Here is a 27,819-nt window from a genome sequence, read left to right on the forward strand (position 1 = left end):
CATTCCCATTCTGAGGCAGAGGGGCTTTTCCATGCTGGAGAAAGGAGGTCTCCTGTACAAGTCTCCAAACACCATCGCGACTCACCCTGGAGGCAGGAAATCCATTCCCATTCCGAGGGTGAAGAGTCGCTGGGCCGCCTCAATGGTGATGAAAGGAGGTCTGCTTTAAGACTCTCAAAGCACCATCGCGACTCGCCCCGGCGGCAGGAAACCCATTCCCATTCTGAGGGCGAAGAGTCCTTGGCACTGCAGCCGTCCAAGAAATTATCCCCTCAAAAGTCGAAGGGTCATCAGAGGAAACAACGGCCGGCCAGAAATGTGGGCACGGCTGCTGAGATAGCACCCACGCTGAAACCGCGTTTCCTCACGGACGAGGCCTTGCAACTGCTCGAGTTCCACATCATACACAAGAGAATCCAGCATGCGTGGGCCGCTCCGTCTGTTTTGCAGAAGTCCCTCGCTGCCCTCGCCCCGTTTGCCCTCCGCCAGGGAGAGCGCGCACCCAAGACACACCGTTGGGATGGAGCAGAAGTGAGGATCGCCGCCAACGATCTCTCGTTCCTTAAGCCAGACACCAAGGAGCGCCTGGAGGCCCACATTAGGACCGTGACTGCCAGGCACCGGTGGGAGATCCCGAAACGCATCCAGCAATCCCTGAAGACCTTTCTGGGCTCCAGGCCCCCCTCCCGGTCTGAAGTGGGTCTCTTGCCTTGCCAGTGCAAATCCTGGCAGCAGGCCACAGGCAGTTATCAGACGAGTGACGACGACAACAAAGACTTTCCTCAAGGAACAGAGGGCAGGAGGAGGGCAACCAAGAAGCAAAAGGTCCTCTCGCAAGGGCAGCGAGGAACAGCGAGGAACAGTGTGGGGCATGAAGCGAGTGTTTTCTTATTTCATGGGGTGAGGCTACCGTTCCTCCAGCACGAGGCCCAGAATGTTCTGGAACTCCACATCCAACGCAAGAAGCTCCAGCACGCCTGGGGCCTGCCCTCCGCCGTGCTCAGGTCCCTGCAGGCATTTGCCCCTCTTCCCCTTGAGTCGCACAAGAAAAGGCCACCAAGAAAGATCTTAGCCCGTCAGATTCCATGGGAGGAAGGAGGCATGCAGACTGTTATTCAGAGCTTCTCCTTCCTCAGCCCAGAAAGGAAGGAGCACCTGAACAGCCACCTGAGGCGTATGACTGAAAAACGCAGGTGGGGCCTTCCGGAGCGTGTCCAGCAGTCGCTGAGGGCCTTCATGGCTTCCAGGCCTGCTTCCCAACCTGAACTGGATCACTCACGGCAGCCCTCGCCTCCTCCCTCAAAGTCGCTCCAGGATGCGGCTGATTCTGAGACTGAAGGCAGCAACCAGTTGGCTTCCGGGACGGAAGGAGACGATGAAGACGACTCCAGCAGAGAGGCAACGGAGAAGCCCGGGGGCAAACTCCACCACAAGAGAGGAGCAGCAGCTGCAGCCGCCCATGTCGATGTGTCAACTTTCTTCTTTCCTGAGGTGACGTCTCCTTTCCTGCCACAGGAGGCCCAGAATGCTCTGGAGTTCCACATCCGACGCAAGAGACTCCAGCATTCCTGGGGCCTGCCCTCCGCTGTGCTGAAGTCCCTACAGGCATTCGCCCCTCTTCCCCTTGAGTCGCACAAGAAAAGGCCACCAAGAAAGTTCGGAGCCCATCCGTTTCCTTGGGATGAGGGAAATGTCGAAATTATGACTCAGAGGCTCGTGTTCATCGACTCAGAGGTAAAGGAGCGTCTGGAAGCGCATGTGAGGAGTCTGACTGCAGGGCACAGGTGGGACCTCCAAAAACAGGCTCTAGAAGCCATGAGAGCATTTCGGCTTCCCAGGCCCCCTTCTGTTGTAGAAATGGGGCCAGAAACTCAGCCCCGTGACTATCAAGAGGCCTTTCGTATCCGCTCACCGTTTGAGCTGGGAAGCTCTTTGCAGAAACGCCAGGGCAGGCAGAACGTGCCAGGTGAGCTGGAGGAGGGGAAGCTGTTGGCAGCGCCCCCACCTGCCGCTTCTGCAACAAGCATAAGCTGTGAAAGAGAGTTGCCTTTCCTTGCTGGCCATCTCCAGGACTTTCTGGAGTTCCACATTCAACGCAAGAAGATCCAGCATGACTGGGGCCTCCCAGCCACCGTCCAGAGGTCGTTGCGTGCATTTGCTCCAGTTCCCCGGGGACTGCAGGAGAGCCCTCTGCCCAGCACAGGAGTGAGCATCGCTGCAGCAAGAGCAAAGGGCATTGCCGCAGGAACAAGGGCAGGCACCAAGAAAGGACGGGTAGGCAAGGAGGTCCAGGTTGGTGCCCAACAGCTGCATTTCTTGCATGTAGGCAAAAAGGAACATCTGGAGAAACACATCCGGGGCCTGAAAGTGGGGCCCCGATGGCACGTTCCCAAAGTGGTTCAGGAGTCGGCGAGGGCATTTATTTGTCATGCTCGTGGACCAGAGGAGGAAAAGGAGGAGGAACAGCCGTCCATGTATGAGCAGACCCTCGACATGTCAGACACCCCGTTTAAGACGGAAACAGAACAAGAATCTAGCTCGAGTTGGGAAGATCCACACACCTACCACACGGAGCTTTTTTTCGAACTAGGGCAAGACAGCGGAGAGGCGTCATGGGTGGAAACAGAAGAGCTGTCCCTCTGCCTCTGTGGAAGAACTTGGCACCGCACAGATCCCCGCAGGAGCCGATTGCAGGAGAAAGCTTTGCAGGGATCTTGGTTGAAGAAGCCCAGGCAAGTGCAGCGCTCAAGGATTCCTGACAGGATGCAAGAGCCTGGGGTGCCCCCTCTCCCGCAGCCCACTCGCAGACCCAAAACGTATGCACACAATGCCGGCCGGCGGCCTGAGAGGAAACCCAGCTCCCAGAGGGTGATCTATACCTGCGGAAGAATCACTCACCTGACAGCACACTCTTCAAATTCATCCCTTGGGAAGAGGAAGAAGAAGACGACGATGAGGGTTCCATGGCAACCGGAGGGGAGCTTTGAAGGGATGGCGGACGACAGCCACCTTCCTCCTGGACAGTCTCCACTGTTGCCAAAGGGCTCTGAAGCTGGCTGGGAGCACCGGAAGGATTGCAAGCTACCCAGCTGCTCTTCTCCGTCCCATTTTGCCGCCCCCACCTCCTCCTCCTCACAGTTGGCGGCAGAGCAGATATGGCGACAGCAGGAGCAAGAGGAAGGTGCAGAAAATGGCAAGGAGGCTGAGGGAGGCTCCTCTTCTCTGCTCTCAGAGGATATCGAGCTGCAGGTTCCTGGTCCATCCTCGGGGGATGCTTCTCCGCCGGAGCAAGAATCCACAGAGGCAGATCTCAGGCAGGGGACAGAGAGCATGCAGCAAAGCAGCCCTTTTGCCCCCCAACAGGCCTTGGGAGCCTTCCCGGAGCAGCCGTACGCCGTTGAATCCCAGTCGTCCTACGAGGACGTCGTGGCCAGAAACTACAGGACGGCAGACAGCATTCGCCTGGTAAAGTCAAGGAGCGGCCTGCGGAGGGGAGGAAGGAAGGTGGGCTGGGGCAGGGAGAAGAGGATGGACGTGCCCAGCCAGACCATGGGAAATGCCGACTGGGCCACGGACCCAGGGCGCCAAGCATCTTCCGCCACCAGGGAACTAGGAAGGTGGTCCTCGGAGTCCCTGTGCCAGGAATGCCTCAGCCTGAAATCTCCCTCCTGGAAGGAAGGAAGCGAGGAGGACTCTGCGGGACCCCCGCTCCATCAAGGAGCCCAAGGAATGGAGGAGGGCACAGAAGCCTCGGGCAACAGCCCCCAAGACTCCGAGTGGCAAGCGCTCCCTGCGCCTCCAAATGAAAGCTTCCTGGACGCGGAGGGAGGGTTCCCGGGGCACCCGGCCCCTGGTTTGCCACTGCAGACGGAGAACGAAGAGGCGCTGGAAGAAAGGGAGGAGCAGGGCACCGTCTCTGACTCCGAGGAGCAACGTCCCGTGTCGATCGAGAGCATGTCCCAGTTCAGCACCGAGTGCGAGTGGGAGCAGATCGGAGACTGGGACAGCAAGGAGGAAGGATTCGCGAGAAGCGACTGGCTGGTAAAAGAGGAGGAGGAGGAGGAAGAAGGAGAAGGCAGCAGGGGCAGCAATTGGCCGGGTGCAGGCAGAGAAGCGACGGGGAGCCGCAAGCATGAAAATTCCCCGACGGACAGCCGTTCCCTGGCATCGCTGAAGAAGGTGAGACCTTCCGAAACGGCCTTGCTTTGGGAAGCAAGATTCGTCCTGAGTAATATGGCAACGGAATCGGCTTCTGAGCACCTCTCTGCGTCACAGCAGGCAATGGCCACCAGCCAGGGACTTGGGGAGCAAAGCCGCTACTCGCAATTCGTAGACACAACGCCTTCTGATGAGAAAGTGACCCTCCTCAGTAAGATCTTGGAGAAGAAACTGTCCTTGGATCAAGGGTTGCGGGTCCTCAGACATCGTGGCGAGAGGCAAAGCAAGCAGGAGAATTCTGGGTTTTAAAGGGGAAGATTGCATATTGTAATGTTCACCAATAAATGCCTAGCTCATTAGCGCTGTGTTCTGGGGACTCCCATGTTTGCAGTGCACCTGTTCCTGGCACGCCACTTTCTCAACAGTTAGTTCTGCATTTCTAAAAAATCAATCTCTTAGTGGCAGCTCCTACACTTTGGAACTCCCTGCCTATTGATGTCAGGCAGGCACCTTCGCAGCACTCTTTTCGGCGCCTGCTAAAAACATTTTTGTTCACACAAGCATGCCCAGATGTTTAAAAAGTTGGTGTGAGTTTTAATCTCTTTTTAGTCTGTTGTAGTTTCAATTTTGGAAAACTTGAATTGTATTTTCTTATTGAGAATTTTCATTTTATCTGTTTTTCATAAGCCGGTTTGAGCTTTTGGGTTGTTTTTGCTTTTCTACAATCAAGCAGTGTTAAATTTTATGAAATAAATAAAAATGAACTCTTCAGGGCTGCTGGCAGACACCAAGGTCGCAAACCACTCACAGGTGACCCTACAGCAGCCTTCTCCAACCCGGTGCCCCCCAGATGTTTGGGATCACCATTCCCACCATTCTACCATCAACTCACAGTTCCCATCTCAGAGCCAATGTTTCCCAGTGCAGCTGTGCTGCAAAACATAGTTATGTGGTTTTTTGTTTTGTTTTTTACAAGGAATCCTCTACCATCACAGGTAATCATAGGTCCACCTCTGTCTCCTCTGTTCTGATGGTGCTTTATTCTCCTAGGTAAGCATCATGCAGACCAATGCTTCTCGTGGGGCTCACAAGCCCAGAACTGACATTTTGTAATGAGGACAGATTCAGGACAGATAAAAGAAAGCCCTGCACACAGCACATACCAGTAGTTTAACTCTGGAACTCCCTGCCACAGGAGCACTGGTGGCCAAATTCATGGAGCAGAAGGCCATGTGCATGGCCTGGTATCAGAGGCACTATTTCTAGGGAATATGAGTGGAGAGAGCAAACCGTAGTTGCCTCTGGGATGCCACAAGCAGGACATGAGTGCATCTGCTTGCCTGGTGGGGTTGGGGGGGGGGCGCCTGTTGCCTATGCTCTGGCAACCTCTAGGCTAGATACGGCAATGCTGGTGCAGAATTCAGCTGCCAAGGTTGCTGCCAAGGTGCAGGACGGTTTGAGCAACTGGCCCAAGTGCATTGGCTGCCCATTAGTTTCTGGGCCCAGTTCAAAGTGCTGGTTTGGACCTCTAAAGCCTTAAATGGCTGAGGACTGTAATAACTCAAGGACCGCCTCTCCCCATCTGAACCAACCCAGACTCTGCGTTCATCATCTGAGGCCCTTCATTGTGTGTCTCCTCCACGAGAAGTCCGGAGGGCGGCAACACAAGAGCAGGCCTTTTCTGTGGTGGCTCCCGGCTTGTGGCATGCTGTCCCCAGGGAGGTTTGGCTGGAGACTTCATTCCATATCTTTAAGTGCCAGCCAAAAATATTTCCCTTCTCCCAGGCCTTTGGGCTAATAAAACAACCCATGGCCTTTTATTTTATTTTTTTCCAAAAAATTTTATTGATTTTATAAACATGTGTAATAAAACATTAAACAAATGACTCTACACACAAATACAATACAACACAACGAAAAGCACACATACAACAAAATATCTAGCTTTATAAATTCTTATTCTTTTCTTTGCCCTTTTAGGGTGACTTCCTCAAATCCCCCCATCTGTGCTTCATTATAATTAATCTTTAGCAACTTCTGACTCCTAACTATAAACCATATTGCAAATCTCCTTAACATCATAGCTGCCAAGTCTCCCGTTTTTCGCGGGAAACCCCCATATTTAAACCCGTTTCCCGCTGTTATCCCAAATAGAGAAAAATCCTGTAAATCCTCTGGATTTCCTACCTGCCAGGGAGGCTCCTTCTGCGCATGTCTGGGCACTGGAAATCAGGCAGAGCGGCACCGGAAGTCGCTTCTACGCATGTCCAGACATGCGTAGAAGCGACTTCCGGTGCCGCGCCACTGCTGACCCCGGATTTTTCTTACCGGGAGTTGGAGGGTATGCCTTAACATACAATACATGGCCTTTTAAACTGTGTATTGGGGTCCTCGGATGAAGAGCGGTATGGAAATAAATAAAACAAAACAAAACAGGATGATGGACTAGATAGGCCTGTGGCCTCATCCGGCATGCCTCTTCTTACATTTTTCTGAAAATTATGTACACAAGGAATTGGTTTCCTTGGAATGAAGCACAGTAGAGATAGTGCTGTCTTTAGGACATATGGTTTTATTTGAACAACCTGAGCATAAGCTAGGAGGGGCTCACATCCTGAACAACTTCTGTCTTAGTCGCAGCACAGAGCAAGCCGGTCGCTGTGTCTCCATCTTCCAGCCTGCTCCTAGCGCAGCGCTCTCACATGATTCTTGGTTCTTGTTCTCCTACCTAGCACCAACTTCTTTGGGTATGTCCATCGTGGTGCTTAACTGGTCAGCCAAAAAACCCATCACCTAGACAAAGGGGCCACTTTGGAAAGGTTGCTCTTACACATTCCACCCCCTCCAATACAGGATCCCAAGAATCAGAAGGGATGTGGGGCATCATCCAGGCTGAGCCCTCAAATTCCTAACAATACTATGCTGCTGTTGCCCTTAGAAGGGCTTCCCTTGTAAATCACAAGTCTGATTTATACGTGGCACTGACTTTTATAGGATGTTAGAAAGCCAAAATCCCAATAGCTGCCAAAAACAAGCCACATTTGCCTTGCTCCCAGGAGGCACCACATCCTGATTTTGGAAAACCCAGGTCAGTGGGTAGCTTGGAAGGTTTTGTTTCTCGTCTGTGTAGGTCAGACATTTCAATGGCCTGCTGCTCTCCATTTATAAGGCTAGAGGGGCTGTGACCTGGCAGGGTCACCAACCACAATGAAGTACTGCTGAAACCTTGGAACAATTCACACATGCATTGTGAGCAGTGCAATGTTCAAGTGGCTATTTGCAGCTGAACAGCTAGCTGCTGGGTGGCAATCGGCGGCGGCGCTTTCTGCTTGGCTCTGGTTTCATACAGTCTGCAAGCGATCTGCTGGTCATGTGTGAATATCCCATTACTCTTCCCCTGGGAAGGCGGCACAGCCGGGTGGGTAATAGGAGGTCAGGATCAGCTGAGGACGTGCAGCCTGAGCTGCCTGCAGTTTTTTGTGGGTGATGCGATTTAGGGTCCCCATTGTAAGTCTAGGAGGAGGAAGAAGGAGAAAAACCACACCGTCAGAAAGGAGGCTCCCCCAAGAGGGAAATGAACGTGTGCTTGCAAATCTCTGTCCATGGTTGCTGCACTGAGAGGGACTACATCCGGGTCATCCGGCGAAGCTTTCAGGCAAAGAGGCTCATGGCTGCCAAAGCTGTGGCCAACTGGCTAGATCAGGCATCCCCAAACTTCGGCCCTCCAGATGTTTTGGACTACAATGCCCATCTTCCCCGACCACTGGTCCTGTTAGCTAGGGATCATGGGAGTTGTAGGCCAAAACTCCCAAAACTGGAGGGCCGCAGTTTGGGGATGTGCCTGGGCTAGATTGACTGAGACCTGGAAGCCTCTAAGCCAGGCATAGTAATAATAATAATAATAATAATAATAATAATTTATTATTTATACCCCGCCCATCTGGCTGGGTTTCCCCAGCCACTCTGGGCAGCTTCCAACAGAAAAATAAAACACAGTGATCTATTAAACATTAAAAGCCTCCCTAAACAGGGCTGCCTTCAGATGTCTTCTAAAAGTCTGGTAGTTGTTTTTCTCTTTGACATCTGATGGGAGGGTGTTCCACAGGGCGGGCGCCACTACCGAGAAGGCCCTCTGTCTAGCTCCGGGCAGAACGATGGGGGTGGAGACGCTCCTTCAGGTATACTGGACCGAGGCCATTTAGGGCTTTAAAGGTCAGCACCAACACTTTGAATTGTGCTCGGAAACGTACTAGGAACCAATGTAGATCTCTCAAGACCGGTGTTATGTGGTCTCGGCAGCCGCTCCCAGTCACCAGTCTAGCTGCCGCATTCTGGATTAGTTGTAGTTGCATAGGCAACCTTGGCTCTCCAGATGTTTTGGAACTACAACTCCCATGATCCCTGGCCCTGCAAGCTGAAGATGGGAGAGATTTGGGGGGTGTGTGTTACTTACGCCAGCCTCTGGAGTCTGCAGTGCTGCTTCGCCAGTGAGGCACACAGGTGCCTGACGCCCTCGTCTCCCAGGCTGTTCCCCCCTAAGCCCAGCTCTGCCAGGCTCTTGTGGGATTCCAGGACGGAGGCCAGATCCTCACACGCCCTGGCTGTGAGACCGCAAAGGTGCAACCTGCAAAGGAAGACGGAGGGGATTTGCGACACCTGGAATGATGAAACTGGATGAAGAGAAAATATGTCCCACCCCAGCAGGCAAACTAACAAACTGGGACCTGAACGCCCCAAATGCCACACACAAAAGGAGTTTGGTGTTGTTATATTTTGGCTGATCTTTTCCAAATGTAAGGTAAAGGTAAAGGGACCCCTGACCATTAGGTCCAGTCGTGACCGACTCTGGGGTTGCGCGCTCATCTCGCATTATGGCCGAGGGAGCCGGCGTATACCGTAGCTTCCAGGTCATGTGGCCAGCATGACAAAGCCGCTTCTGGCAAACCAGAGCAGCACATGGAAACGCCGTTCACCTTCCCGCCGGAGCGGTACCTGCTTATCTACTTGCATTTTGACGTGCTTTTGAACTGCTAGGTTGGCAGGAGCTGGGACCAAGCAACGGGAGCTCACCCCGTCACAGGGATTCGAACCGCCGACCTTCTGATCAGCAAGCCCTAGGCTCAGTGGTTTAACCACAGCGCCACCTGGGTCCCTTTTTTCAAATGTATACACCCATTTTAATTTGTTCAAATAGCTCAGTTGCTAGTGCACGAGACCTAATCTCAGGGTCGTGGGTTTGAGCCCCAGGTTGGGCAAACGATTCCTGCATTGCAGGGGGCTGGATCAGGCCTGCCCAACACGTCAATCGCAATCGACCTGTCGATTTCGGGATTGGTTTTGATCGATCAATTGATTGATTGATCAATCTATCGAGAGAAGCCCAGTATGCTCCAAATGGCTCCTCAGAGAGAGAAAGGGCTGGTTTAGGGGTGAGAGAGAGAGGGAAGTCCGGCGCTCTGACTGGCTTCTCAGATCTGTGTAAACTACCAATAATATAAAAATATAGTTTAACTTTTCTCACTTATTTAGTTACTTGTCCATCTAGTAATTCTTTGGATCTGTCATAATGATATCCAAACAAAACTACTATCTGTGAAATAAATATCAATTAATTAATTAAACAATTATTAACTAATTAAACAAATTTAAATGACTTTGGAGGGGTGAGAGAAGGGAACACTTGCTGAAGAATGAGAATGGGAGAGTGTGGTAGATCACTGCCAGTTTTTGATACTTGGTAGTAGATCACAAGGGACCCAGGTGGCACTGTGGGTTAAACCACTGAGCCTAGGGCTTGCTGATCAGAAGGTTGGCGGTTCGAATCCCTGCAACGGGGTGAGCTCCCGTTGCTCAGTCCCAGCTCCTGCCAACCTAGCAGTTCAAAAGCACGTCAAAATGCAAGTAGATGAATAGGAACCGCTACAGTGGGAAGGTAAACGGTATTTCCATGTGCTGCTCTGGTTTTCCAGAAACGGCTGGCCACACGACCTGGAAGCTATACGCCGGCTCCCTCGGCCAATAATGCGAGATGAGCGCGCAACCCCAGAGTCGGTCACGACTGGACCTAATGGTCAGGGGTCCCTTTACCTTTACCTAGTAGATCACAACCTACTTGAAGTTGTTTTTTTTTAAAAGAAAAACTTTTTGGACTACAACGATACAAAATAGACAAAGCAAAATCAAATAAACAATTAACAAATTAACAAATCAATAAATAAATTGGCAAAATAACAAATAACAAATTAACAAAATTAACAAAATAGAGAAATTAGCATAATATAAAGAAATTAACATAACATAACCTAACTTAATCCGAACCTTGACTCAAACCATAATTTCGATATTTCAAATAAGACTTAAGTAGTAAAGGAACGAGGATAAAGCTAAAATACTTACTTATAATACATAAAATACACACACACACACACACACAAAAAGAAAATAAAAATACAGCAAAAATACTTCCTACTATTCATGCATCGCTTTCCTTCTTTCTTTCCCTCTGTTCTTGCTTTAACTTACTTCTCACTCTTTATTTCATTAATTACATCATTATATCTAATAAAATTTCCTGCTTCTTTTTCAATTTAGACAAATCACCAAATCGATATTAAATTTTTCTTTTTTAAAATACTCCTCTACACCTTTCCATTCAATCATATATTTTTGTTTGGGGATGTTTCTAATTACCACGGTCATTTTGGCCAAATTAATAAACTCTACTAATTTTTCCTGCCATTCATAGATTGATGGTACTTTCCCTCCTTTCCAATTTCTGGCTATAAGTAATCTAGCTGCTACAATTGCATACAACAATACATTCTTTTTCTCTTCTGGGATGTTATTCGGGACCATATTCAATAGGAATAATTCAGGTTTTTTTTCAAACGTTAATTTCAGCATCTTTTTCAGTTTTTCATAAACATTGTTCCAAAACTTCCGAATTTCGTCACATTCCCACCAACAGTGGTAATAGGTGCCAATTTCCTTATTACATTTCCAGCATATGTTAGAATTCTTTTTGCAAATTTTCGCAATTTTGGCTGGTGTTATGTGCCATCTGTAAAACAACTTTAATATATTTTCTTTTATACTTGAGCACGCCGTGAATCTCGTCCCTTCCTTCCACATTTTTTCCCATTAGCAGCTATATATGGGCCTTCCTATATCTTGGGCCCATCTCACCATTGTAACCTTTACCACCTCATCCTTAAGTTCCCATTCGAGAAGGTAATTGTATAATTTAGACATTGCCTTATCCCCATTTCCCAATAATAATTCTTGCAACTTTGATTTATTCCCCAGAAAGCCAATTTTCTTATGTTTTTCGAAAATACTTTGAATTTGATTATAATGTAGCCAGCTTGTACACTCCTGTTTTATCTGTTGATATGATTTTAACTTTATTTGTTCTCCATTTTTTTCCAGAATGTCTGAGTAAGTCGGCCAGGTTTTCCGTCTGCTGTCTTTGATCATCATGGTCATTTCTATTGGAGATGCCCACCAGGGCGTTTTCGGCTCCAGAATGTTTTTGTGTTGGGCCCATATTTTTAATAAAGATTTCTTGAAAACATGATTTGTTATTTCTTTATATCCCCCTTTCCTTTCTTCTAATAAATAATTATGCCAGCCCCACATATTATTGAAACCCTCTAAATCTAGAATTTCTTTGTTTCTCAATTCAACCCAATCTTTTATCCAGCACAAGCCCGCAGCATCATAATACAGTTTTAGGTCCGGTACTCCCCATCCACCTCTATCTTTTGTATCCGTTAATAATCTATACTGTATCCTTGGTGTTTTTTTTCCCCATATAAATTTACTTAGGCTTTTCCTCCATTTCTCAAAACATTCCTTCCTATCAATAATTGGTAGCATCTGAAATAGGAACAATAATTTAGGCAATATTGTCATTTTGATTGCCGCTATTCTCGCGGACAGGGTCAGATGCAAATTGCTCCACCTTTCTAAATCTTTTTCTATTTCCTTCCATTTCTTTTCATAATTATTTTCAAACAAATTTACATTTTTAGCTGTTATTTCAATTCCTAAATATTTGACCTTTCTCGCTATTTCCCATCCTGTTTTCTCCTCTAATTCCTTCTTGTCTTTTTCCCTTAAATTTTTTGCAATGATTTTGGTTTTACCTTTACCTAGTAGATCACAACCTACTTGAAGTTGGACATGCCTGCACTAGATGATCCTTGTGGTCCCTTACAACTCTACAATTCTACGATTCTATGAAATTTGTTACGTTCAGATCTGATTTTTTGTAGGGCACAGTTGTGGTACAATGAGAAGAGCTCTTGGAGCTGGGGAATTAGCAGAGATGTTGAAGAAGCCACTTACGTGAGTCTTTGCAACCTGGATTGTGGGTGCTTCAGCCCCTCGCACAGCTTCTTGATCCCCTCATCGCTCAGGCTGTTCCCTCCCAGATCCAGCTCAGAGAGAGACGGGTTGGATGCCAGGACCTCTGAAAGGGGCTCACATGCGCCAGCTGTCAGATTGCAGCAATGTAGCCTGCAGGAGATGGAGGTGGAAATGAGCTCTGGAAAGGGGCTTTGCGGCTGGGATAGGCGCTCACAGCACCAGGCTGGGATGTGACCGTAACCTTTTCCTCCCATCGTTCAGGAAGCAGAAAGCTGATGAGAGGCTTGTGGGTCTCCTGGTGTGCGATCTCCTCTACCCTGAATACCCATGGGGGAGTTTTGGATATTGGCATCGAGTCTCCCCAAGTCTCCCAGCCATGTGCCGCAGATAAATTCACAGCCAGCCATGCGATGTTGACATCCGCATAACCATTGAAATTGTTTCTACATATGAAAGTGCTTCGGATAGGTTTTTTTACATAAAAAATTATCATGGTTTTCATAAACGAAATGGTCTCATTGTTTTTATTGCTGGTTGTTTCTGTTGTGAAACTGCTTTGAGAAATTTTATGGGAAGTGTAAGGGGGAAGGCTTACAGAGAACAGCCTCCCCTCATCAGGAGCAGTCACAAGAGCGAAGGGTCTGATGGGCAGAGCTAGGAAACGGAAAGGGAGTGCCAGCCCTCGAGCAACATCCAAGAGCCCTTGCTCCATAGGCAGGGAGAAAGAGGGGACAGGAGTCAGTCAGTCTGCAGACCATTCCCCCCGACACCGGAATTGAGGAGGCAGAGAAAAGGGAAACGCTTCACAGTTCCGAGGCTTTTATGTTGGTCTAGAACGCGACGATCGCCAGTGCAGGAATCTGATTCAGAGTGAGCAGACATGAAACCGGCAGCTCGTTACACTGTAAATAATGTGCACTAATAAAAGCTTCTGAAAGACAAGCATGTGGAGGGTCGTTACTCAAGAGTAGCCACAACAACCCTGACAGGAAGCAATTCATAAACGGAATAAAATAAATGAAAGAAGGTAACAGCAGGATGTGGTTATCTCTGTCACAGGGCTGCTTGTGACCTTCCCCGACATCTGGTAGCCAGAGACATACTGCTTGCAGCAGCTGATGCCACGATTTTGGTGATCAGAGCGATGTGCTCGTGAAGGTTACAAGTGGTTATGATCATTTGCTGTGAGCAGAGGAATCCTCAGTCCAAATTCCACTTCCAAGTGTGAACTTACTGAGTATCTTGGCAGAAACTGAACACACTCTCAGTCTCTTCGTCTATAATATGGGGCTAATTATACCAAGCTCCCTGTCAAGGAATGGTCTGAAGCCGAGGACTGGGGAATACATTCCATGGCAGACCAGTTGTGTGCCACCCCCCACCCCCCCTGTCCACAGCATGTTCAGAAGCAGAGAGAGAGACAGGAGCTGAACAGCTTAAGCAGGAGTTACCCAGTTACGAGATAATGACAACAGAACCAGAAGGGAGGAGGCAGCTAGTTGAGACTTTACTTGAGATTGTGGGGGACCCCCCTCCCCTCAGACTTGGAAGTCCGAATGTATCAGAGAGCAAAGGAGTCAGAGGGAGGGAGGAACTTCCTGTTGGTGCTTAAAATGCTGCGGAAGTTGAAAGGAAGATTAGACAAGCCAACTGCCCTCCTTGCGGAGAGCTGTGTATTTGTGCTCGCAACATGATGCTGTAATAAAAGGACTATAAATCTATCAACTGCTCTCTAATTCATAACTGTGAAGCTACCAAAGGGAGGGGAGGTCTCTCCACACCTGACACTCCCAAACGGGGTGGTTCTAAGGATATTGAAATGGTGTGATGTGGTTTGAGCACCTGCGAGATCTGTATCCCATGTATTTATAATGCCACTTGTTACACACCCCTATATACAAAGAGCTACCCCAAGAACCTGTGGCAATTTAGTTCCATAGGACACACTGTAAGAAGAAGCACTTCCTTCTTGTTATTGGGGGCGAGGCAGGCAGAGGCACTGCAAAAACGTTCGTGCGTCTGCGTTTCACATTCATCGTTACCAGGAAGAGGTGCAATGATGGCCACCAAGTTGGCTTTAAAAGGGGATGAAATAAATTCATAAAGCACTAGCTGGCCCTGCACGCGTTGCTGTGCGCTAGTCTGTGAAATGGAGGGTAATAGCCTCCCTTCAGATCCCCCTGAGCCTCAGAGTCCCCCTGAGTCGAGGTGAGATACTGTGGAAAGGGCAGGTTTCATCCCTGTGTGTCCCCCCATCCTGTTCTGACCCATTACGTATCCCTGCCCTCTATTCGCCCCCCCTACCTCCACTTGGCCGAGTCTGAAAAGCGGCCTAGTCTGTCTGATAATGGCCGCCTTGGTGGTTTCAGTTGCTTGGTTGATGATGATGTAGAGCTGAGGATCTCGTGGCAGAGGCGGGGTTTGTGGGTGTGGCGCGTTGTTGTGGCTAATCCCTGTGACTGGCCCCATGTGTCCCGATCCATGATCTATTCAGTTCCCCCCCCCATATGACTGGTGTATCTTATGACGTTTTGAAGGATGGTATTTATTTTTGTCTTGTGGATTTTGGGGGGGGGGGTAGTGTTGCTAAATGGTAAAGTAAAAACCCCTTGCCGTGCATGGACCTACATAAATCAAAGACCGTGCTGCGTCTTGTGCCAACGCCCCCCCCCCCCCGGCAGGCCCTGAGCTCCACTTGTCAATTTTGGTTTTTTGGTGGTTTTTTTTTTGGGGGGGGGTAGTGGTGCTAAATGGTAAAGTAAAAACCCCTTGCCGTGCCCCCAAGTGCGTTGCTGTGGGTTCCCCGCCCCCCGGGCCTGTCAGAGGCCTATATAAAACAAAGGCCTAGATAATGGCCTTGGTGGTTTCAGTTGCTTGGTTGATGATGATGTCATTTGGTTTGTGGGTGTGGCTTAGATTTCACAGGAAGGGAGGCGGTGTACTGTGGGAGGAATTCCACTTGAGGGCGCTGTTTGACTTGGTGGAAATCCAGGTCTGTACCTGCCCAGGTATGCGATTTGAGGGATTTTTGTCCCCAACAACGGGCGGGGGGTGGCCTGGATCGTTGTGTCAAAATTTCAGGACGATCAGTCAAGCGGCTACGGAGATTTTCACGATTTTTACATTTTTATGGATTTTCACGATTTTTACATTTTTATATATATAGATAAGGCTACCCATGGCTGCTAGGAATGATGCTAGGTGCTGCCTCCAGCTACAAAGGAAGGGTGTGTTTGGTGTCTCTATTTTAATGCTGGAGAAGAAGGAGCCACGTACCGGAGACACTGTAGTTGACAGTGGGGATCAAGAAGCCCATGGCATAAGTGCATCACGCCCAAATCACCCAGTGGGTTTTCACCCAGATCCAGACTGGTCAGACACAGATTAGCCACCACGACAGAGGAAAGATCTTGGCCTGCAGCAGATAGGAGCCCACAGCGGTTCAGCCTGGAGAAAACCAAAAGCAGGAGGATTAGGACAAAGGACAAACAGTTTTGTGAGCTCCTCTGTGTATTTCCTGGCATTCCAGCCAGAGGGGTCGGAAGGTCTGGTAAAATATGATTCATCATTTCCCCCATTTTAATAAAATATAGAAGCTCTGTGAATTAAAGAAACAATAAGACAGCTACTTTGAGATCCTGCATAGAATGTCCTGGGAGATTGAAGTGTTCTCCTACTGGTTTCTCTCTCTTGTGAAACCAAGAGGAGAACACTTCAATCTCCCAGGACATTCTATACAAGATCTCAAAGTAGCTGTCTTATTACAAAAGAATTTCAGAAATAGACTGGAAAGAGAAGTTGCTGAACTCCAACTTATTACCAAGCTTAAAACCATGGAGAGACCAGGTCTGAATAAAGACATTGGATTCTTATCTCATTATACAGTACATGATAAAGCTATCTTTAGCCATCTCACCCCTTGCTTTTTCCTGTAAGACCAATTGCAGTCGTTAACAGTTGTCAGCAGCTATCAGTCAGTCAATCACCCACTCCCACCATAAGGAGGGATTAATATATAAGTGTCTGGGGACTTCTGCTTCAGTGTATCTCAAGAAGTGTGCATGCACACGAAAGCTCATACCAATGACAAACTTAGTTGGTCTCTAAGGTGCTGCTGGAATGAATTTTTTTTATTTTGTTTTGACTACGTCAGACCAACACGGCTACCTACCTGTAACTAGAGTTATGTATATTAGCAGGCCCCACCCTTTTGGGCTTGCTCAGCTTTTGGAGAGTGATCCCACTGAGCCATTATTGCTAGCAATAAACACTCTTTGTTCTAACCAACTGAGCTATCCATTCATTGTTTAGTTGTGAGGGGGAAGGGCTGTTAACAACCGCAAGCCCCATCTCTGACTCCCTGTAACTTCAGCCAAAATATTGGCTCACTGTAGCCTTGTAAAACAGTAGCCATTGCTTCCCATCTCCCAAGCTTCTGCCACCTGAAGCAGTTGCCTCATTCTGCTCAATGATAGGGCCGTCCCTCTAATTTGAGCCTTGGGTGGCTAAACTCTCTGAGCCATGAGGTGAGTCCCTATCCTGGACAGAGGGCCACCCTACGTTAGTCCCATTGACCCAACAAGGATCATTGGTGGGACCATAGCTGCCAAGTTATCCCTTTTTTTAAGGGATTTCCCCTTATGCTGAATAGGCTTCCTCGCGAGAAAAGGGAAAACTTGGCAGCTATGGGTGGGACTGTCAGATGCACTTACTGGATCTCCGAGGGCTTCAGCAGTCCTGGCAAGAGCTGGTGGAATGCTGTGGGCCCCAACTCATAGCCAGAGAGCCGAAGCGAGCAGAGAGATGGAGAAGCTGTTAGGCAAAATGAAAGAGCAGCAAAATCCAGCTTGGAGAAGAGCAGGTCTCGGAGGTCCAAGTCATAGACGTGTCTCAGGATGCTCTCGGCAAACTGAGGGTCCTCTGTCTCGTAGACGCAGTGGCAAAGCTCCAGGAGTTGCTCCCCTCTCCCAAAGGACTGACATGTTGCTTCCTCTTCCACCCATCTCAGCATCTCCTGCCAGAGCCTGGTCCTGGACACCTGGCAGCCCCATGCTTCTTGCAGGAGGTCCATCCTCTTTGCACTGCAGAGGCCAAAGAGGAAACGCACCAGCATGAAATAGTTGCCTCTGCATCTTTTATTGTTTCCCAGTCCCTCGTTCATCATCCTGAATGATGAGGTGCTGGAGTCGCCATCTGTGTCCAGCAGGTAGAACAGGGCTGCAAATAATTCCTGGAAACTTAAGTGAACAAAGCTGTAAGTAATTGGTGCATGGGGATCTTTACGGAGGACAGAAAGGGTTTCCGAGTCTGAACAGCCCAAGCAATGTTCTTTCAGCTCTTCTTCGCCAAAGCTCACCTTCTTATGGAGCACTCCATGCTTGGCTAAGGAGCAAAGGCCTTTCAAGTTGCTCAGCCTTAGGTTGCAGCCCAGGAAGCTGAAGAGGAGCTGCAGGTGGATTTCTGTGACCGTCACAGTCTCCGGGATAGCTTTAAGGAGGACCTTTTGGGGTTGCCGCCTGAAGGCGGTACAGACAATCCAGCACAGAGCCGGGAGGAAGCATAAGCTGAACAGAGTTTCATTCCTTCTCACGATTTCAAAGGCACGAGCGGCGTCTTCCTTGGCCTCAAAGAAGCGTAGGAAATATTCCTCCCTCTGAGTCGGTCGAAATCCCAACACTTCCACAAACCATGGTGACCTCAAGCATGGCAGTAGTGCCCCCAAAGCCATGGGCCTCGTAGCCACAAGGAGATGGCATTTGGGAAGGAGCCTCCTTCTGAGCAGACCCATCACCCAAGACACGGCGGCCTGCTTTTTGTGGGGGTCGCTGCAGGTAACGTCACCTGGAAGCCTGCTGATCTCCAGCTCATCAAAGCCGTCGATGAGGATGAGGATGCTGTCTTGGTTCATGAAGACATCCTCTGCTAGGAAAGTTCCTGGAGGGCAGCTGCTGAGTACCAGCTCAGCCACGGTCATGGGTCCCTTGCCATAGTTTGCTGCTTTGCAGGAGACGTAAAAGACATGCTCGTACCTCTCCTGCCAGAACTTGCCAGATGCCCAGTCCAGCATTATCTTCCGCAGGGCTGTGGTCTTCCCCACTCCAGCGGGTCCAAGCAGCACAACAGTTCTGGAGCTTTCCCCCTGAGCGTCTGGACCAAACAAATTCTCCATGCTAACTTCTTGCAGCCCATCTCCTTGGTGAACCTCAAACTCCTGGAGCTTCCTCTCCATGGCCGCAGCCTCGTGGGTTCTCTGTTGAAGATCCAGTTTCCTGCAGAAGAGCAACTCTGTATATCTTTGGGAGAGGCTCACCGCTTGGCCAGAAGAAGGGGAGTCACATTCAGGAATGCCCCCGAGGCTCTCTAGGATACAGCTTTTATATTTCTTCCTGCGATCTAACGTAATCACACAATGAGAGCGGTGTCAGTGGAGGGGCCACAGCATGGGGAGGGAAATAAGTTGTTTTATTAGCAAGTACCCTATTTTCCCGTCTATAAGACTCCCCCATGTATAAGACACCCCCCCTATTTTGGGGGGCTCAATTTTAAGAAAATGAGGGGAAATGGCCCAAAGTTGTTGAGCTTCTCCCCCCATGCAGCTACGGGCAGGAAACACTCCCTAGATCACTTCTCGCTTGCTGTGGCATTGGGGGAAGTTGAGCTCCCACCAACTGGCCGGCGCGCCACTTCTCTCCCCCCCCCCATGCCACTATCCATGTGTCAGGGGTTGTTGCGACTACTCCAGAGTAACGACTTTCCACATGCTTGTCTTTTAACAGTCTTTATTGGTGCACTCTATTTACAGTGTGACGGGGTGTTGGAAACATGTCTGCTCATTCCGATCCAGAATCCGGCACTGCCCCCCTGTGCGATTTTCCCCAACATAATAGCCTCGGGACAGTGAATCTCCTCCCCTTTCTCCTCCTCCGTAATTCCGGAACCGGGGGAAAAGGTCTACGCTCCGTGCTTCCCCTTTCCCCCCTTTCCGCCTCTCTCTCTTCCCGCCTGTGGAGCTGGGGCTCTCTCATGCTGCCAGAGACCTGGCACTCTCTCTCTGCTTCCTGACTAGCCTCTTCAGAGCCCGCGCTTCCATCGCTGCTTGGGGAGGAGCTACTCCTGATGAGAGGGGGAGGTTCTCTATACTCTCTTCCCCTTACACCATGTATTGGACAGCTCCAGCTTTTTGACATGATTTTTGAGTAAAAAAAACCTCATCTAATACATGGAAAAATACGGTCACTCCAAGTAAGCCAGGAGAGGGAAACAATCTGAAGGCTGTAGGGGGATATAGGGATATCGGCCAGTGAATTTCCTCAATATATAGATGAAAGTGATCGAGGTGGCTGGCTGGCTCAGTTGTACCAGGGGAATGGGGAGAGCAATGGAATGCCCCAGTCCAAATTGACTTTGCAGCTCACAGGTACTCAGCAAAGTCAGGAGGTCTCATGAGGGCATTTCTCCTGGCATCGCTCTGAAAGAGACAGAAATTTGGAGCCATTAGCGCGTGGTGCTCATCTCGCTTTACTAGCCGAGGGAGCCAGTGTACAGCTTCTGGGTCATGTGACCAGCATGACTAAGCCGCTTCTGGCAAACCAGAGCAGCGCACGGAAATGCCGTTTACCTTCCCGCCAGAGCGGTACCTATTTATCTACTTGCACTTCATGCTTTCAAACTGCTATGTTTAACCTTAGATCAGGTGATTAAGGTATTGAATTGCAAGTGGCTATTTTGAAGGGACGGCGCTGTGGTCTAAACCACAGAGCCTAGGGCTTGCCGATCAGAAGTTCGGCGGTTCGAATCCCTGCAACGGGGTTAGCTCCTGTTGCTTGGTCCCTGCCCCTGCTACCCTAGCAGTTCGAAAGCACGTCTAAGTGCAAGTAGATAAACAGGTACTGTTCTGGCGGGAAGGTAAATGGCGTTTTCATGCGCTGCTCTGGTTCGCCAGAAGCGGCTTAGTCATGCTGGCCACATGACCCGGAAGCTGTATGCCGGCTCCCTTGGCCAACAAAGCGAGATGAGTGCCGCAACCCCAGAGTTGTCCGCAACTGAACCTAACAGTCAAGGGTCCCTTTACCTTTTATTTTGAAGGGAGTTGCCTTTAGTTATTTGTTCCCAAGATCGGTGGGAGTAAGATGCCCCTGCAGCAGAAAAACGGCCTTAGGGGCTGCAATGCAGGCTAAAAATTTAAAAACAATTTTAAAATCTAAATTGTATTTTAATCTGCATTTTAATCAATTATTTTTCTTTCTTTTACGTTTTATTTTATTGTAATTTTATTGATGTCAGCTGCCCTGAGCCTGGCTCTCACTGGGGGAGGGCGGGGTATAAATATATTATTATTATTATTATTATTATTATTATTATTATTATTATTATTGAGCCTGTGCGAGAGAGAGCTAAGTTTGTCAGCTCTGATGATAAGTTCTTTTATTTCTAAGAAGATGCTGAGCCGATGCTTGGGTAGGTTTTACGGAACGGTTTGGATGTATCTTAGTTTTGTTTTGAAGAAAGTTCTGCAGGTAAATGTTTGGTTCAAACAAATGGGTCTAGACCATTTTTATTCAAAAAGGAGTTGGTTTTGATGCATCTGGTCACTTCAAGCTGCCCGATACTAATATCTCCAATAAGGCAACCAGCTCTTATCATGCAGGCATGAGAACATGACTTCATTTCTACGCAGGTGTAAAGCTAAGATGAGGGAACACCTCTGTATAAGTCTTTGTAATCGATAGGCCTGTGGACTCTGCTTTTGTGCATTCCCCAAGCAGCCACTGCTATAACCAAGAAAACGTTGTCTTAAACATCACAGTAGTCTGGGTATTGAGGAAATCCACCACAGGCCTCATTACTCTAGTACAGGCACCCCCAAACTGCGGCCCTCCAGATGTTTTGGCCTACAACTCCCATGATCCCTAGCTAACAGGACCAGTGGTCAGGGATGATGGGAATTGTAGTCCAAAACATCTGGAGGGCCGAAGTTTGGGGATGCTTGCTCTAGTAGGTCTGCCTTCCTATGACTGCCTCTGGCCCGGTTGCTGCCTTTCCCTTCTTCTGGCATGGTGGGCAGAAAACCAACAGGTGAAGCTTAGTTAGGAAAGCACACACACAAGATTACAGCCTTAGTGAGCAGAGTACAAGTCTCTTACCATTCCGTTTCCATTTCTGGAGCCTGGTGGCCGAATCCAGCAAGCTGACCGCCTTGAGGACAGCGACGGCCACTTCCCAGGCCCCATCCTGGCCATAGGCTTCCAAGAGGAGCCAGACAGTATCCATTGTGTCTGCGCTTTCCAGCTTGTTCCGGGGGATTTTGGCTCTGCCCTCCATCTTCAGGAAGCAGAGCTTGTTCTTGAACCTCTTGAAGTTCTCCTCGGAGAGGTTGTCCAGGGCAAAGAGGAGGGCATCTTCGAGGGGTTCTCCCGAATCTTCCATTTCAAGTCAAGACGTGTCTGTAAATGGGAAGCAGGGCGGGAGAGTGAGTTGGGCTGCCTCTGCTCCTGGGCTTGCTATCTCACTGCACACACACACAAAGCAGAAACATTTATCCAGCAACGGAAACCTCCTCGTGGCAACTTTCGTATTTTCATTCTGCTAATCATCAACTAAAGGAACATGGCCAACGTTAAACATTAAAACAGCCACAAAACGCTCCTGTAATGTAACAAAGAATCGAGACCCAACACTGAACAAAGTACAAAAAAGGCTTTATCAATTAGCTTTTGAAGTTTCAGCTATGTTTGACTGATTTATTATTTTATTACATTTCTATCCTGCCTTTCCTGCAAGTAGCTAAAGGTACATGCAAAGGTCTCCTCCTCCGCACTGATTTACCCTCCCTAAATTTATGTGAAGTACCGTAGGTCAGGATGAAAGGAGGTGAATGGCCTAAGATCGCCCACTGGGCTTAATGGATGAGTGGGGATTTGAACCCATATCCACCAGGCCCTTGAAACCTTACCACATATTAAAACCACCTGTGTACAGTTCTTAAGAAAATATACTGTATAATTTGTTGCCTTCAGACAATAATTTCAGCCCCCTGTTTATGTGAGCAGATGATGCAATTAATGGAGATCTCCGCAGGCTCTTTTGCATTTTGAGTAAGTATCTGCAGGCTTATATGCAACCTGTGTACAATCAGTTTAGTTTGCTTTTAAATGTTGAATATTCATGCGATGTCTGGTCTTTGTTTTTATAGCTCCCAAAGAAGGCCTTTAAATAACAGTTGGACAAAATGTGTAAGGCTGTTTTGAAAATGAAATCTGTTTTTCTTTACGATTTAGTCTCATAATAAAATCCACGAGAGGGTTGGGCTTAGAGGAAAACAAATAAAAACAAATGTATTTAAGCCAGTTGCAATGTATTTATAGGTCAATTTGTGGGTTTGCTCCATTTTTAAAAAGCCCTTTGATTCCAGAACTCTAAAGATCCGTGTTTTCTGGTATGTTTTGTATTAAATTGTTTCAGCTGAGCTGTTTTTCTGATCACCACCAATTGTGAAAACGACAAAGCGGTGAAAAACGGCTGCCCGAGACCATCGTATTTTTATATAATATATATTTCTGATTTTCACTTTTAAACATTTCAATAATTTTACAGTCATTTCAACATATCAAAACTCAACTTCCTTCCTCCACTTTCTGCGGTTCTTTAAATCTGTATTTATCATTCCCTGCAGTTTCTAAACTAACTTATTATTTTATTCATCTACAGTACTTAAATATATAACCGCTAAATACGGCGCATGTACGGCTTCGCTACGTACAGCGCATGCGTGCGACGCAGCGCGTGCATTGTATGTAGTTGTGCGCCGCCTGAGCACCATACAGACGGTGGCAGGATCTTTTGCCCACAGCTGCAGCCGCGGAGGATCCTCCCCCCATGCAGGGTGCCTTCTTGTCACCCCCCCCCCGGACATGGCACCCAGGGTGCACCGCCCCTCCCCCCTTGCGACGCCACTGTTCCAAGGGATCCTGGCGGGAGATCATCATGCAGGAGCTCTAAAGCAGCCATCCCCAAACTCGGCCCTCCAGATGTTTTGGGACTACAACTCCCATCATCCATAGCCAACAGGACCAGTGGTCAGGGATGATGGGAATTGTAGTCCCCAAAATATCTGGAGGGCAGAGTTTGGGGGTGCCTGCTCTAAAGGCGCTGAGGCAGCTAAAAAAGCCAATGCAATTCTGGGCTGCATCAATAGGAGTATAGCATCTAGATCACGGGTGTCAAACACAAGGCCCGGGGGCCAAATCCGGCCCGCCAGACCTCGTCATGTGGCCCGCCAAGCGCCCCAGCCAGCGGGACCCAGCAGCGGGACCTTCCTGCTGAAGCGCCGCGCCGTCAAAGCGCCGACAAACAGCTGGGGCCGGGGGGGGGGGGTAGAAAGGCGGCTGGAGCAGCGCTGTGTGGAGCGCCCCGAGCCACAGCAGGAGAAGGAGGAGGCAGCTTGCCGGGTCAGCGCCCGGCAGCGCCGCACGGAGAGTCCCTAGCCTCTGCGACGCAGCAGTGCTCTGTAGCACTTTGAATCCTCCTCCTCCTGCCACGGCTCGGCGCCTGGAAACGGAGGAGGATTCAAAGTGCTACAGAGCACTGCTGCGTCCCAGAGGCTCGGGACTCTCCACACGGCGCTGCCGAGCACCGACCCAGCAAGCCGCCTCCTCCTCCTCTTGCCTCACCTCCTTCTCCTCCTGCCGCGGCTCAGCCTCATGAACGTGAGCTCAGCAGCGGCTCAGCCTCACGAACGTGCAACTCTGAGGCTTTACGCACTTCTCCTAAAACGGACACCCGCTGCCTTAAGCTGCACGGGAAATGCTTTTTGCCCCTGGGTCCCTTCGCGCTCTTTTCTGGCGCTGAATCAAGGCGGCGACCCCCCCTCCCTTTCTTCCTTCCTCTCTCTCATTCTTATTCTTTCTTTCCCTCTCCTTCCTTCCTTTTTTATCTCTGTCTTCTCTCCCTCTTTCTTTTTCTTTCCTTCTTTATTCCTTCTTTCCTACTCTTCTTTCTCTCACCTCTTTCCTTCCTCTCTCCTTCCTGCTCCCTCTTTTCTTTCTTTCTTTCTTTCTTTCTTTCTTTCTTTCTTTCTTTCTTTCTTTCTTTCTTTCTTTCTTTCTTTCTTTCTTCCTTCCTTCCTTCCTTCCTTCCTTCCTTCCTTCCTTTCTTCCTTCTGTCCTTCCCATCTTTCTTCCTCTCCCTCATTCTTATTCTTTCTTTCCCTCTACTTCCTTCCTTCTTTCTCCCTTTCCGTCTTCTCTCCCTCTTTCTTTTTCTTTCCTTCTTTATTCCCTTCCTTATTTCCTACTCTTCTTTCTCTCCCCTCTTTCTTTCCTTCCTTCCTCTCTCCCTCCCACTCCCTCTTTTCTTCCTCCCTCCCTCCCTCCCCTCCCCTCCCTCTCCCTCTCCTCAGAAACATAGGATGCTGCTTTATACTTCTGGCCCTTAAACCCTGGAACCAGGAGAGCAGCTCCAGTGAGTCAACCTCAGCCGGTCCCTTTGGTGAAGGGTGGTGGCTCACTGGCAGAACATCTGTCCTGCATGCAGAAGGACCCCAGCATCTCCAGGTACTAGTAGCTCTGCAAAGGTCCTGCATGAAACCCTAGCGAGCCTCCACCACCCAGTGCAGTTACCAAAAATCATTTTTCAATAAATTGTACAATAATTGTACATTTGAATATCTACTTGCCATTATTCTGACTATGTTTCTGCTTTCAGAGCTAGTTATTACTTACATTATTACAAAAAACAGTAATAATTGAATGCAGTGACAATAATTTATGATAATAAAGAGTGGACACATAGTCCTACAGATACAACCGGCCCTTTGAGGGTGACCAAACTGCTGATGCGGCCCCCGATGAATTTGAGTTTGACACCCCTGATCTAGATCTAGGGAAGGAATAGTACCACTGTATTCTGCTCTGGTCAGACCTCACCTGGAGTACTGTGTCCAGTTCTGGGCACCACAGTTCAAGAAGGATACTGACAAGGATACTGACAAGGTTAAGGGGTGATATGATAGCCATGTTCAAATATATTAAAGGAGGCCATATAGAGGAGGGAGAAAGGTTGTTTTCTGCTGCTCCAGAGAAGCGGAGACGGAGCAATGAATTCAAACTACAAGAAAGAAGATTCCACCTAAACATTAGGAAGAACTTCCTGACAGTAAGAGCTGTTCGGCAGTGGAATTTGCTGCCAAAGAGTGTGGTGGAGGTCTTTAAGCAGAGGCTTGACAGCCATCTGTCAGGAATGCTTTGATGGTGTTTTCTGCTTGGCAGGGGGTTAGACTGGATGGCCCTTGTGGTCTCTTCCAACTCTATGATTCTATGATTCTCCTGCTCTTTGCACTTGCAAAGCTCTCACTCCTTGCTGGTGCCAAGGAAGGCATTGGTGATGGAGGAAGGTTTCTCCTCACTGATGGCACTGAATCCCACAAATCACTGGCCCCACCCGCCAAGGCATCTCCCTCTTCCTCTGCTCACACTTCCTCACTCGCTCCTCAGGCTCCTTGATACCTACAAATCACCCCCCACCAGCCCAAGACATCACCTCCTTTCCTCCACAGGAAGCATTGCAGTACAAAAACATGTTTATTTTCCGAGGCCGAACAGGGATTTCCCCTTAAAACAACTCTGCATTCCTGTTCTCATCATTGTTCCTCTCCTCTGCCCACTCTCTCTTCAGCTGTTATGAGCTGTCCCAAAACATTTGCCAAGTCCAAAATGAGAAGCACACTTGCCCATGGTTAACATGGCATGGCACATCCCTGCTCAAGCCTTGCTAAGGTGAATGGGAGTTGCATGCCAAGGTGTCCTCTCACACCTCTGGGTGAAGGTTGAGCAGGGGGGGGAAATAACCTCCTGTCACAGAGATCGGATCCATCTCCTCCTGTGCCACCCTTAACAGCGCCCAAATCCACTGGCTCACCTCTATGCAATACCATTAATAAGAACGCCAGCCTGTCTCTTGTGGTTAAAAAAAGACCACACTGACCTTTTTTTTTTGAGGAAGGAAAGCCACACAGAGTTTTAACAATGCACAGCGATGGAAGTTCCTCGTGGAGCTCAGAGCAGACTGTCTGGTAGCTCTCGCTGAACGAAGCGAAAGCAAAATCCAGCCCTCTACTCCCCCTCCATGGCCCCAAGCTCTGGCAGCGTCGCTTATGATGCAAGAGTCATGTGAAAGGCTTGCTGCAAAAATTCCCACGTTTCCCCTCCTCTGTGAGCAACGTCCCAATGTTTCTCCTTGGAGCTTTTTAAGGTTGGATAGCAATTAGATAGGATTATCCAAATAGGATGTAGCTGGGATTCCTGCATTGCAGCGGGTTGGACTAGAGGACCTTCGGGGTCCCTCCCAACCCTACAATTATAGGATCCTACGCAATGTTCCTATGCGGGGAAGTTGCAGCATTTGGGATGCTTTAATTTAGAGGAAAGGCGAGGAAGGGGAGACGCAATAGAAGTTTCCAAAAGGATGCATGTCTTGGAGAAAGTGGGGATGGGGAAAGTATTTCTCCCCCTCTGCTAGTACCAGAACTCACGGGCATCCAATGAAGCTGAATGTTGCGAGGTCAGGAGAGATCAAAACAAGGGCTTCTTCACGCAGCACATAGTTGGAACTTACGGAACTCCCTCCCACAAGAGGCAGCAATGGCTACCAATGGCTTGAAAAGAGGATTAGACATATGCATGGAGAGGACTATCGATTGCTGTTAGCCAGGATGGCTGTGGTCTATCTCCACTGCCAGACACTTTGTGCCTCTTATTACCAGTGGCTGGGAATTGCAACTGGGGAGAGTGTTGTTGCGCTCTAGTACAGCTTGCAGTTTCTCCCATCTGGTTGGCCACTGTGAGAACAGGATGCTGGACTAAATGGGCCATTGCTCTGATCCAGCAGGCTCTTCTGATGTCAGAAGTTATCAAAGCTTCAGGGAGGGGCCGATAACACAGCAGGACCAGGGGGCTGTGTTTTATTCTAAACCCCTTTAACAGCAGAATAACAATACCATCATAAGAACGGCAAACGGTGGTACCTCTAGTTACGAACTAAATTCGTTCCTGAGGTCCATTCTTAACCTGAAACTGTTCTTAACTAGAGGCGTGCTTTTGCTAATGGGGCCTTTTGCCACACACGATTTCTGTTCTCATCCTGGGGCAAAGTTCTCAACTTGAGGTAACTCTTCCAGGTTAGCGGAGTTTGTAACCTGAAGCGTTTGTAACCTTAGGTGTTTGTAACTTGAGGTACCACTGTATTCCAGTTGTTGGAAAATCGCATCCCAATCCCTAACCAATTAATCAATTGTTT

General features: G+C 48.9%; 1 protein-coding gene across 1 annotated transcript; it reads right to left on the bottom strand.

Annotated features, from left to right (window-relative positions):
- Window positions 1-4,815: 4,815 nt before the first annotated feature.
- Window positions 4,816-26,637, bottom strand: LOC118077272 (NACHT, LRR and PYD domains-containing protein 3-like). Its single transcript, XM_035100826.2, has 7 exons — window positions 26,509-26,637; window positions 21,672-21,971; window positions 17,241-18,921; window positions 15,805-15,975; window positions 12,508-12,678; window positions 8,612-8,782; window positions 4,816-7,671 (listed from the first exon to the last, which is right to left on the bottom strand). Exons 2-7 carry the CDS (start codon window positions 21,952-21,954, stop codon window positions 7,545-7,547), a joined length of 2,604 nt encoding a protein of 867 aa, XP_034956717.2. The 5' UTR covers window positions 21,955-21,971; window positions 26,509-26,637; the 3' UTR covers window positions 4,816-7,544.
- Window positions 26,638-27,819: the final 1,182 nt, after the last annotated feature.

This window comes from Zootoca vivipara, chromosome 11 (genome assembly GCF_963506605.1).
Source record: "Zootoca vivipara chromosome 11, rZooViv1.1, whole genome shotgun sequence".
NCBI lineage: Eukaryota > Metazoa > Chordata > Lepidosauria > Squamata > Lacertidae > Zootoca > Zootoca vivipara.